Raw genomic sequence first — 12,641 nt, forward strand, 5'->3', positions numbered from 1 at the left:
CCCCTCCCTGCCTCCGTCCTGGGCAGGATCATCAGCATGAGCTATCAGCATAGCACACACTGCAGTCTGCTGGGATGCAGAGAGGCTGCTGCTGAGCCTCTGCCTGTTGCTGTGCTGTTAAGGGGAGGGTGGATCAATCACCTTGATCGCGATCCCTCCCTCAAATTGTCCGGCTTTACAAATTTCTAATACTTTTTTCCCTAAGGGGGCGTGGCCATGCCTCCCGCGATTAGGGCACATCCCCAAATTTTACCAGGGTATGGCAGACCTCTCAGCAGCACTGGGGGGGTTTAAAAGTGTTTTGCGCACTGGTGGCCACTAGATGGCCCCTGACAGAGCAATTCAAGTGTTGCTTCGTTCTGGCATGTACAGCCACCGACGCTGACATTACTATTATTCTGTTACGGCAACTGCTGGACTGGTAACAAGTAGGTCCCATATTGAGTAGCAAATCGAAAGTTACTATTCAACAACACAACTCTTGCTAGTGTTTGCCGAAAAACTAGGGAGTAAGGCATACTATGGATCAAAAACGTAAAAACAGAGAAATTCACACACAGTATCCAGGTCACTTCCGCAAGTTAATTTTATAGGAAAAAAGTTCAAGATACCATAACAAAATACTTTTTCATTGGCAATTACCATTTGTCTTTACAGTTTATCATCACTGAGAATGTGTTAGAAATTTCTAGTCTCCATAAAACACTGTAAAAAGACTGCTATAGTTATAATTAAAAATATTGCCTGTTATATTGCCTGTTATTTAGTTAACAATTAAGCCTGCAGGAAATTTTCAAAGGAGCATGGAAAGTGACACATTTTGTGACTATGGCTATAACTAAAATCACTGTGCACATGCCTATTGTATTTATATTTACATCACCCAAAACATGCTGCCCTCCAAATGGCATTTTTCACGTTTTATTTTCTTCATCATAGAATTAAACTGAATTTATATTTTTTCTCTTTTTTTAACATTGATCAACTCAAAATAATTGGTAATGCATAACTAATAAAAACTTCTAAAGCGTTTTTCTAACAATCATTTTAATATAAATACATTTCAATATTTACATGCACACTCATTTCTGTCCTTGTTAGCACAGTGTTTTAGATCCCATGGTACAGAAAGATGTCTGCCTATCAAGAAATACAGTATTACTCAATTAAAATATTATAGTTATCAAAAACAGAAAAACACTGAAAAGGTAACATCTAGTTGGCATTTACATATTAAAGAATACTGTTCAAAAATGCCAACATATTACTGGGTTTGGCACTTCTCTGTGTTTGCCACCTACAGTGTAGTGTAGTTGTTTTTGTGACTCAATCTCTATGCTGACCTTGACTGCAACTTCTATTCCTGTTTTGAAACAGACACAAAATTCATCAGAAGTTTAGCTGAAAATTTCTGGACCTCTGGAAAAACTTAAAATGGGGACTTGACATAGGTACAATATATGCAATCTGTTAACTATGTTACTACATTTAAACATATACAATTTCTCCATTCAGTCCACCAGACATAGCTGCACCAAGAGTAATTGGCCAGCCATATCATTGTTCTGTTCCTGGTGTAAAACTATGGGTGGAATTCAAATGTTTAAAAGTCAGTTGGGCATCTGTTTTTTCCTGTCTATTAGATATGGAAAAACAGACACCCAGCTGATATTTCAAACAATTGATTATCCCCCCTATGTGTTGGCACAGGAGCACCACCAGCCAGTAGGATCACTTCATCCTCTGATGCTTTTTATGATTGAAGCTGATCGACTCAGAGTGAGGCTAGGCTGGCAGAAGGTGGTGGAGAGACCTCTAAGGAGGCTGTACTAAGTACTCAGAGCCTAGTCTTCCCAATACATTTTAAAACTGCCTATCAAGGGAAGAGCACAGTGTGAAAGAAAGGACTGTTTTACCCCCTACACTCAATTTTCATGTAAAGAATAACTTAAAATCCAGAATTATTGCGGCAGGTCCCTGAGATTCTCTGCCTCTGTGGTAGTGCAGTACAGCTATCCTCTCTCAGTCCATGAACAGGCACTGTTAGCGGTGTCAAGCCCCAAATGCAGGTACAGTAATTCAAGATGCTTACGCACATACTATTAATGTTAAATATCTATGCTATTTGAACCATATTATTACATCATGTTTACAATCTGATCTACAGTACACTGGGATGGGAAATCATAAGAATATTTACCATATATTATTTACATTAATGGGAACATTATTTTGTTTTCCCAAGCAATATGTATAATACATGTGCAACAGATTTAATTGCAAAATTGTAATACTGTGTCTGAAGTTATTTATTAACATAGAATTTCTAAATAATAAAACAGGGACTGCTTCCTCGCTGACTCCAACATCCTACTTAATGCTAAGAAAGATTTAAATAAACATATACTACATATATATGTAAAATATATATATTTATTCATGGCATTGCTTTTCCTTTTCCAGGATGTGTTATACAGCATAGCTTGTAACATGAACAAAAATTTTTACTTTTAAATTTAACCATTTTCATACTTCGCAAAGAGCTTGATATGTATGATGTAATGGTCTGCCAATTGCTGCAGCCCGCATCATGGAGGCATGTTAGCGATCATTGTTAATATTCTGCAAAGAGCACTAAACTTTATATGTTATGTAAAGTATGTGGAATATCTTACTAGGCAGATTTACTATGCTTTCGAGAGTGGTAAAGTGGAGAGAGATTAAGTAGCATCCAATCAGCTCCTAATTATAATTTTTCCAACTCAACCTGTAACATAGTGAAGGTTTAGTACATCTCCCCATAAATATAAACTAAGCAACATTTATTTAATTCTGAAAATGCAAACTGTTTCAGATTCTTTTCTACACCTGTATATGTTATAAATACATGCTTAAGATTATACATAAAGTATGCTAAATCCTTGTGGATTTTGAGGAGAAAAAGAAAGGCCTCGAGGAGCTTTACCTGGCTTGTAGAATAACACCTAAGCTAGTTACACACTAGGCTGACTGATTTCCCTTCCAGTTAGACCGCCAACTTATCTTATGATCGGTAAGAGCATACACACTTACTGATGGTCGGCCCGATATGTTGCCCGCATAGTTGTGCTGTCAGTCCCTAACAGCCTCTGCAGGGCCAACGCGATTTGTCTCATTCACAAACATATTGGGGATACAGACCTGCTGACACACCCAAAATATATCAACCATTCAGATGAATGGCCAATATATTTGGCCAGTGTGTACCCATCATTAGCCAGCCTTGTCACAGGTGTATGTTATATGATATGCTACTTTCATAGATTAATTTTAAAATTGGGAGAAATGAGCCAGAAATGGACCATGAATACATCACAGGAGTTAGCACTTTTGGTCACATACAAGTAACTTGGGTTACTCCATCCTCTTGCTCAAACTGTACATCATCCAGATCTCGTAGCATGCTATCACTAGTGCTGAAGCCAGAAAAACTGCAGAACTGTTGACTGTCTTTATCCCAGAACTGCTTAGAAGAGGACATGTACAAATCATCCAATCTATGTTCCATATCAAAACTTCTTCCTGGTGTGTGAAGTCCAATGCTTATGTTGGATATGTTACTTTTTTCTTCATTCGCTATGTGCCTCAGAGTTTTTTTCTGTAAAATAGTAACAAGATTTTTTTTTATGTAATTCAATATGTGAAAGTCCATTATACAGTAGACATTTTCAAGTACTAGCCACAATTATATGAGGGTGGTTCAGTAAGTAAGGTAACAAGACCTCTCACTTGAGTTATGTTCTCTATTTCATTCTAATTTCCTGCCAGGCCAGAGCCGGTAGACCACTGCTTCCCCTCCATTAGACTGCACTTCATATCAGTCATACTTTCCCGACATCAGTTGTAAGATGGCGGATGCTAGGTGAAACATGGTCAAACCGTGAGGTGCGTAGTGTCAGATTTCTGCATCTAAAGGGCACATCATCAGCAGAAATTCATCGCCAACTTATCGAGGTGTACGGTAATAATGTTATGTTACGGAAACAGGTTTGGTGCACTGCCTGTACTGGACGTGCTTCGGCAGCTGGATCGCAGCTCATCTTGAACGTCTTTCCTGCCACTATCAAAAGCAGTGCACCAAACCCAAATCTGTTTCCGTGGCACACAATTTCCCCCCCTCTCTCCACACCAGTGTCTGTCTACTAGTAATATGAAATACAGAAGTGCACCATGTGTGTAATAACGTTAATTTAAATCCACCTGTATTTAAGACATGCAATCCTAAGCATGCCATGAAGTAAATTTATAAGCTCACAACCTCATACACCACATTAACACTTAGCACATGAGATATTTGTTTCTGTGTAGCAAGCCTTGTAATTCTAACTATATGTAAGCTGGTTGTAATTGTTAGTTTAGACCACTGCAGCTAAGCAGATCTATGCAGTCTGTGGCTACAGGCTAGAATCAGAATCAGCAGAATCAGAATCGGCTTTATTGGCCAGGTATACTCCTGTATACTAGGAATTGTTTGCGGTTACAATGCATCGCCAAATAACAACATAAAGGGGAGATACATACATGATACATAACATACATGTATACATACATACATAACATGCTTTACTATGGGAATACTGTGTAGAATTGCATCTCAGTACGTAGCACCAGACATTTTAGACATCATTTAGTAGATGAACAGCTAGTGGGAAGAAGCTTTTAGTGGTTCTGGTTGTCCTGGCCAGAATGGACCTGTAAAGCCTGCCTGATGGGAGCATTTAAAACCAGAGCCAGAATTTTCCCTACATGCTTTTTGACTCTGGACAGGTATAGGTCTTGAACAGTGGGTATATCGGTCTCGACAATCTTTTCAACTGTCCTCACCACCCTCTGTAGCTTTCACACTCTCTGGCAGCTCCATACCAGACTGTGATCGATGACAGACTCTACAATGGCTGTGTAGAAGATATGCAGCAGATTCTGCAGGATATTGAATTTCTTGAGTTGCCTTAGGAAGAACATTTGCTGTTGTGCCTTCCTGGCGATAGCACTTGTGTTTGGTCCCCATATAAGGTCATAGGATTTTGACCCTAGGAATTTAAAGGAGTCGACCCACGACACCACACTGTCGGCAATCAAGAGTGGGGGCAAGGCAGCAGGTTTCCTTCTGAAGTCCACTACCATCTCTACCATTTTGAGGGGGTTTAGGTCCAGGTTATTCCTGCCGCACCACTGTGTTAGTCGGTCAACCTTGCGTCTGTATGTAGACTCATCCCCGTCCTCGAATAGACCAATGATGGTGGTGTCCTCAGCGAATTTTATGATTTTAACCGATTGCTCAGCCGAGGTACGGTCATTGGTGTATAGAGAGAATAGCAAGGGGGAAAGGACACATCCTTGGGGGGCCCCAGTGCTGATCGAGCTCACGTTAGACAAAAGCTTCCCTGCTTTCACCACCTGTTTCCTTGCTGTCGGGAAATCTACAATCCAGGAGCATATTGGTGCAGGAACACCTAAGGAGAGAAGTTTTGTCTGCAGGATACATGGGACGATTGTGTTGAATGCTGAGCTGAAGTCCACGAATAGGACCCTCACATAGGTGCCTGGGCAGTCCAGGTGCAGCAGAAGAGGAGGCAGCAGGGACTGACTCTGCATCTCCTACTATCATAGCCTGTACACTACATACAGTAGATCTGCTTAGCTGCAGTGGTCTTCCTGAGACCTCACCTTGAGTGCTACTGGACACCTTACGTCTGGAGATCTTGCACATGACTAATTCAGGTCTTCACTTTGCCGCTAACCTGCAGTCTTCACTCTTGACAATTCTCTTAGGCAAACGGTTAAGTTTTATTGCTCCTTAATTTCTTAGGCAAACTATCAAACCTTATTGCTCCTTAATTTTCTTATTCAAACTGTTAAGTCTTATTGCTCCTTACTGTCACATGGTGGTAGGTGTGGTCATTTAAAAACTAGTTCTGTGGTGTATTTGACTTTCAATAATCATACTGAAACATAAGTGCAGCTCAAACAAGCAGTACACCGGGAAAAGAACAAAAAAGTGTAATTCCACATAGCCACATGACACTCGTGGTCTCTTCAGCAGCAGGAGGATGAAGAAAAAATACATACTCTACATACTCTTGGAAATCTAAAACTGTGATAGTTTCTGTAAAATACTGTATACAGGAGGATTTAAATCCTAAAGAGCATCTGCCTCTACAATGGGTCTATTTAACAAATTGTGCATAAAACAAAACATTGTACCATTGTTTACCAGTTTTTGCATCCTGTTTTCTGCATTTCAAAATGTCAACTTGCTGGGTGGCTCTTCTATAAAAATCCTGTCACATTAAAGACTTCAATGGCCAGTGACATGAATGCAGTATAGAAGTTTAGTAATGTACACGTGCGCTAAGCCATGCATATATACACAGGCTTTTAGGAAACCAGCCGAGACTCTTAAACCACAACTCCAGCTACAGGGCCAATAAAAAAATGTTAAAAAATAGTCCCATCATAATGGCAGCATGATGATGATAAGACACCCAACAGTCAGCCATAAATAATAAGTACTGTATTATAATTGGTTTTCTAGTTTTCTCAGAAAATTATGCAATTCTTGTCTTTTTATGTACTTAGGTTAGGGATAGAGTGGAGCTGATAGTGTAGGGTGTGTACACACCCACATGGCTCTGACCACCAGGCAGTAGAGAGCCTGGCTGGGCCCAGGTACTTTTCAGGGAGTGCAGCCTAATCACAATGGTGTGGCCATGCACCCTTAGAAATAATGCAGATAAAATAGTACTTTAAGCAACTCCCTGGCCACACTGCAGCCCAGCACACAGCAGCATGTACAGTACTGGGCTGAGGAGAAGAGCTGCAGCTTCTGCTGCCAGGTAAGAGGGGTGGGGGTATAACCTGGGCCCGGTAATTAGTACCCTCTCACCCTCTCCTCTCAACACCACTGCTGACCACACCCACACAGCACTGGTCACAGTTCCTCCCCTTCTCACAGTAGGCCCTTGAACATTTTCAGCTCCAGACACATGTGTTCCTTAAACCGGTCCTGCTTCCACAGCCCATTCTGGGGCAGTAGCTCTCACCTTCCTAAAGCTGGCACATCAGTTCTGCAGACCCAGCAGCATGTCTTGACTATTTTTCTCTTTTTGGGTACATATGAGTGAATATAATGGCATCCTTTTTATCACATCTTAATAAACTGCCGATGTGCTCAGGACCTATGAATGCTGCTGCGATAGCATTTGCATGCTGATGCTCTGTGAAGTGTGCGCACGCGCAGAAGCTGCACTGCACACACACTGTGAGGTGCGATGGCCTGATTCACCGGCAGAGGCGTTTGCGGTGTGGGAGAGGGCTTTGCGGCGCCGTTGGAGGGGCGCGGTCCAGAAACTGCAGACGTGTCCGGACCATTTGTGGGGTGAGCCATGGTGGCTGTATGACATCACACGCAGCCGCTGCAGCCCAGAACTTTGCAGGTAGCCCTTTGCCTTCGCAGCTAGGCTGCATAGGCAGAGGGCTACCCTAAACATACAAAAGCATCTCCACTGTGCAACGCTTTTGAATGTGTGCGGGGGGCTGGATCCGGCATGTGGGGTGTACTTGCCCTGTGCTGGGCGCCCACCCGCATTTTAGTGTAATGGATTGTAGATGTATGATTTTTCGCACATCTACGATCCATGCTGAATCGGGTCCTCGGTCCTCATTGTGTGCTATGAAGATAGCACTAGTACAGTGCATCCGGAAAGTATTCACAGCGCTTCACTTTTTCTAAATTTTGTTATGTTACAGCCTTATTCCAAAATGGAATACATTTATTTTTCCCCTCCAAATTCTACACACAATACCCCATAATGACAATGTGAAAAAAGCTTTTTTGAGATTTTTGCTAATTTATTAAAAATAAAACACTAAAGAAATCACATGTACATAAGTATTCACAGCCTTTGCCATGAAGCTCAAAATTGAGCTCAGGTGCATCCTGTTTCCACTGATCAGCCTTGAGATGTTCCTACAGCTTAATTGGAGTCCACCTGTGATAAATTCAATTGATTGGATATGATTTGGAAAGGCACACACCTGTCTATGGGGGTAATTCTGAATTGATTGCAGCAGCAAGTTTGTTAGCAATTGGGCAAATCCATGTGCACTGCAGGGGGGAGGCAGATATAACATTTGCAGAGAGAGTTAGATTTGGGTGGGTTATTTTGTTTCTGTGCAGGGTAAATATTGGCTGCTTTATTTTTACACTGCAATTTAGATTTCAGTTTGAACACGCCACACCCAAATCTAACTCTTTCTGCACATGTTATATCTGCCTCCCCTGCAGTGCACATGGTTTTGCCCAACTGCTAACAAATGTGATGCTGCGATCAACTCAGAATTAGGCCCTATATAAGGTCCCACACTTGAAAGTGCATGTCTCAGCACAAACCAAGCATGAAGTAAAATAAATTGTCTGTAGACCTCAGGGACAGGATTGTCTTGAGGCACAAATCTGGGGAAGGGTACAGAAAAATATCTGCTGCTTTGATGGTCCCAATGATCACAGTGGCCTCCATCATCCGTAAATTGAAGAAGTTCAGAACCAGCAGTAGTCTTCCTAGAGCTGGCCGGCTGTCTAAACTGAGAGATCGGGGGAGATGGGTCCTAGTCAGGGAGGTGACCAAGAGCCTGGTGGTCATTCTATCAGAACTACAGCATTCCTCTGTGGAGAGAGTAGAACCTTCCAGAAGGACAACCATCTCTGCAGTAATCCACCAATCAAGCCTGTATGGTAGAGTGGCCAGACAAAAGCCATTCCTTAGTAAAAAGCACATGGCAGCCCACTTGGAGTTTGCCAAAATGCATCTGAAGAACTCTCAGGCCATGAGAAACAAAATTCTCTGGTCTGATGAGACAAAGATTGAACTATTTGGCGTGAATGCCAGGCATCATGTTTGGAGGAAACCAGACACCGCTCATCACCAGGCCAATACCATCCCTACAGTGATGCATGGTGGTGGCAGCATCATGCTGTGGGATGTTTTTCAGCGGCAGGAACTGGGAGACTACTCAGGATAGAAGGAAAGATGAATGCAGCAATGTACAGAGACATCCTGGATGAAAACCTGCTCTAGAGTAACCTGCTCTAGAGTGCTCTTGACCTCAGACTGGGGTGACGGTTCATCTTTCAGCAGGACAACGACCCTAAGCACACAGCCAAGATGTCAAAGGAGTGGCTTCAGAACAACTCTGTGAATGTCCTTGAGTGGCCCAGCCAGAGCCTAGACTTGATTCCGATGGAACATCTCTGGAGAGATCTGAAAATGGCTGTGCACTGACTCTTCCCATCCATCCTGATGGAACGTGAGAGGTGCTGCAAAGAGGAATGGGCGAAACTGCCCAAAGATAGGTGTGCCAAGCTTGTGGCATCATATTTAAAAAGACTTGAGGCTGTAATTGCTGACAAAGGTGCATAAACAAAGTATTGAGCAAAGGCTGTGAATACTTATGTACATGTGATTTCTAAGTTTTGTATTTTTAATAAATTAGCAAAAATCTCAAAAACACTTTTTTCACATTGTCATTATGGGGTATTTAGTGTAGAATTTTGAGGGAAAAAATTAATTTATTCCATTTCGGAATAATGCTATAACATAACAAAATGTGGAAAAAGTGAAGCGCTGTGAATATTTTCTGGATGTGCTGTTTGTGAACCAAAACGATACAAGGGAAAAATCAGTAACTTCAGTGCTGTTTTCAGTTTATTAAATCTGTAGACTCTAGCAAAGAAAGCTGGAGAAAAGAATTTTACGTTTAACATTTCCACACATACAGTACATGCATCAAGCACATACATTGCAGAACATGCAATGTATGCACCTGTTGCACACATTGTAAAAGATGCACACAAGCAAAAACATACTCCACGGAAGAGACACATACCAAAGCAGAAGTAGATTTTTGGCAGGGTCAGATTAAGGGCTTTGAGGTCCTGGGGATGAAAATGTTCAAGGGCCTATACTGAGAAGGGGAGGTGTGTGACCAGTGCTACACTATCAGTCCCAGTGTCTTTCTAAATTCACAAAAACAGAAAAAGTGCATGATTTTGTGAGAAAACTAGAAAACTACTTTTAATTCTTATTGCCAATTGTGTTTCATCATCATACTCAGTGGCAAATTTCCTATTAGGCACGTATGACATGTGCTTAGGGGTGGCACTTGTTAAGGGGCAGCACTTGGATGCTTGTGTTGGTACTGTCAGCCCAAAAAGTACCAGTAACTGGAAATATTTCCACTGTACTGTACCATATGCCATTTTGAATGAATTTTAAATGCGTAAGACATGCACATACTGCCCCTGTAAGCTGTATACTTAGTAAATATGTGCACATAATAAAAAATAAAAAAAAGTAATAGTTAATGGCTGTTTTATTATTCTATTAAATTGGCTATCATCAAATGAGGGCTTATTACCAATTAATAAAAACAAGAAAAGGAGGCAGGCAGGGGGCGGCCATTACTGTTGTGCCTAGGAGCGGACTCACCCCTAAATCCGCCCCTGATCATACTGACATAATTATGGGCCTATTTTTATTAGAGATGAGCGGGTTCGGTTTCTCGGAAACCGAACCCCCCCGAACTTCAGCCTTTTTACACGGGTCCGAGGCAGACTCGGATCTTCCCGCCTTGCTCGGCTAACCCGAGCGCGCCCGAACGTCATCATCCCGCTGTCGGATTCTCGCGAGGCTCGTATTCTATCGCGAGACTCGGATTCTATATAAGGAGCCGCGCCATTTTCACACGTGCATTGAGATTGATAGGGAGAGGACGTGGCTGGCGTCCTCTCCGTTTAGAGTAGACTAGAGAGTAGTAGAGAGTAGAGACACTTGATTTACTAATTTTGGGGAGCATATTAGGACGGAGTACTACTTGCTGATAGTGTGACCAGTGACCACCAGTTTAATTAATCCGTTCTCTGCCTGAAAAAAAACGATACACAGTGTGACACAGTCACATACCATATCTGTGCTCAGCCTCAGTGTGCTGCATCATCTATGTAATACTGTATATCTGACTGTGCTGAGTGCTCACTGCTCACACAGCTTAATTGTGGGGGAGACTGGGGAGCAGTTATAGCAGGAGTACATATTTTAACAGTGCACACTTTTGCTGCCAGAGTGCCACTGCCAGTGCCAGTGTGACTGACCAGTGACCACTACTACTTGCTGATAGTGTGACCAGTGACCACCAGTTTAATTAATCCGTTCTCTGCCTGAAAAAAAACGATACACAGTGTGACACAGTCACATACCATATCTGTGCTCAGCCTCAGTGTGCCCTCAGTGTGCTGCATCATCTATGTAATACTGTATATCTGACTGTGCTGAGTGCTCACTGCTCACACAGCTTAATTGTGGGGTAGACTGGGGAGCAGTTATAGCAGGAGTACATATTTTAACAGTGCACACTTTTGCTGCCAGAGTGCCACTGCCAGTGCCAGTGTGACTGACCAGTGACCACTGACCACCAGTATATTGTGATTGTCTGCCTGAAAAAGTTAAACACTCGTCGTGTGGTGTTTTTATTCTATAAACGCATTCTGCTGACAGTGTCCAGCAGGTCCGTCATTATATAATATATACCTGTCCGGCTGCAGCAGTGATATATATATATTTTTTATATCATTATCATCCAGTCTATATTAGCACTGCAGCAGACGCAGTACGGTAGTCCACGGCTGTAGCTACCTCTGTGTCGGCAGTCGCTCGTCCATCCATAATTGTATACCACCTACCCGTGGTGTTTTTTTTTCTTTCTATCTTCTTGATACTAGTAGCTTACTTTAGGAGTCTGCAGTGCTGAGCTGACAGTGTCCAGCAGGTCCGTCATTATATAATATATACCTGTCCGGCTGCAGTAGTGATATATATATATATATTTTATATCATTATCATCCAGTCTATATTAGCAGCAGACGCAGTACGGTAGTCCACGGCTGTAGCTACTTCTGTGTCGGCAGTCGCTAGTCCATCCATAATTGTATACCACCTACCTGTGGTGTTTTTTTTTCTTCTATCTTCTTGATACTACTAGTAGCTTACTTTAGGAGTCTGCAGTGCTGAGCTGACAGTGTCCAGCAGGTCCGTCATTATATAATATATACCTGTCCTGCTGCAGTAGTGATATATATATATATATATTTTTTATATCATTATCATCCAGTCTATATTAGCAGCAGACGCAGTACGGTAGTCCACGGCTGTAGCTACCTCTGTGTCGGCAGTTGCTAGTCCATCCATAATTGTATACCACCTACCTGTGGTGTTTTTTTTTTTCTATCTTCTTGATACTACTAGTAGCTTACTTTAGGAGTCTGCAGTGCTGAGCTGACAGTGTCCAGCAGGTCCGTCATTATATAATATATACCTGTCCTGCTGCAGTAGTGATATATATATATATATTTTTTATATCATTATCATCCAGTCTATATTAGCAGCAGACGCAGTACGGTAGTCCACGGCTGTAGCTACCTCTGTGTCGGCAGTCGCTCGTCCATCCATAATTGTATACCACCTACCTGTGGTGTTTTTTTTTTCTATCTTCTTGATACTAGTAGCTTACTTTAGGAGTCTGCAGTGCTGAGCTGACAGTGTCCAGCA

General features: G+C 42.1%; 1 protein-coding gene across 3 annotated transcripts in view; it reads right to left on the reverse strand.

Moving 5' to 3' along the window:
* Positions 1–1,030: 1,030 nt before the first annotated feature.
* RFTN2 (raftlin family member 2) overlaps positions 1,031–12,641 on the reverse strand; it is a 362,340-nt gene continuing 350,729 nt past the window's right edge. For all 3 annotated transcript variants that reach the window (XM_063934130.1, XM_063934131.1, XM_063934132.1), the window contains one exon: positions 1,031–3,637. In XM_063934130.1, the coding sequence (XP_063790200.1) occupies positions 3,374–3,637 (264 nt within the window). In that variant the 3' untranslated portion in view covers positions 1,031–3,373. The remainder of the gene's footprint in view (positions 3,638–12,641) is intronic.

Source organism: Pseudophryne corroboree, chromosome 7 (assembly GCF_028390025.1).
Source record: "Pseudophryne corroboree isolate aPseCor3 chromosome 7, aPseCor3.hap2, whole genome shotgun sequence".
NCBI classification, from domain to species: Eukaryota; Metazoa; Chordata; class Amphibia; order Anura; family Myobatrachidae; genus Pseudophryne; species Pseudophryne corroboree.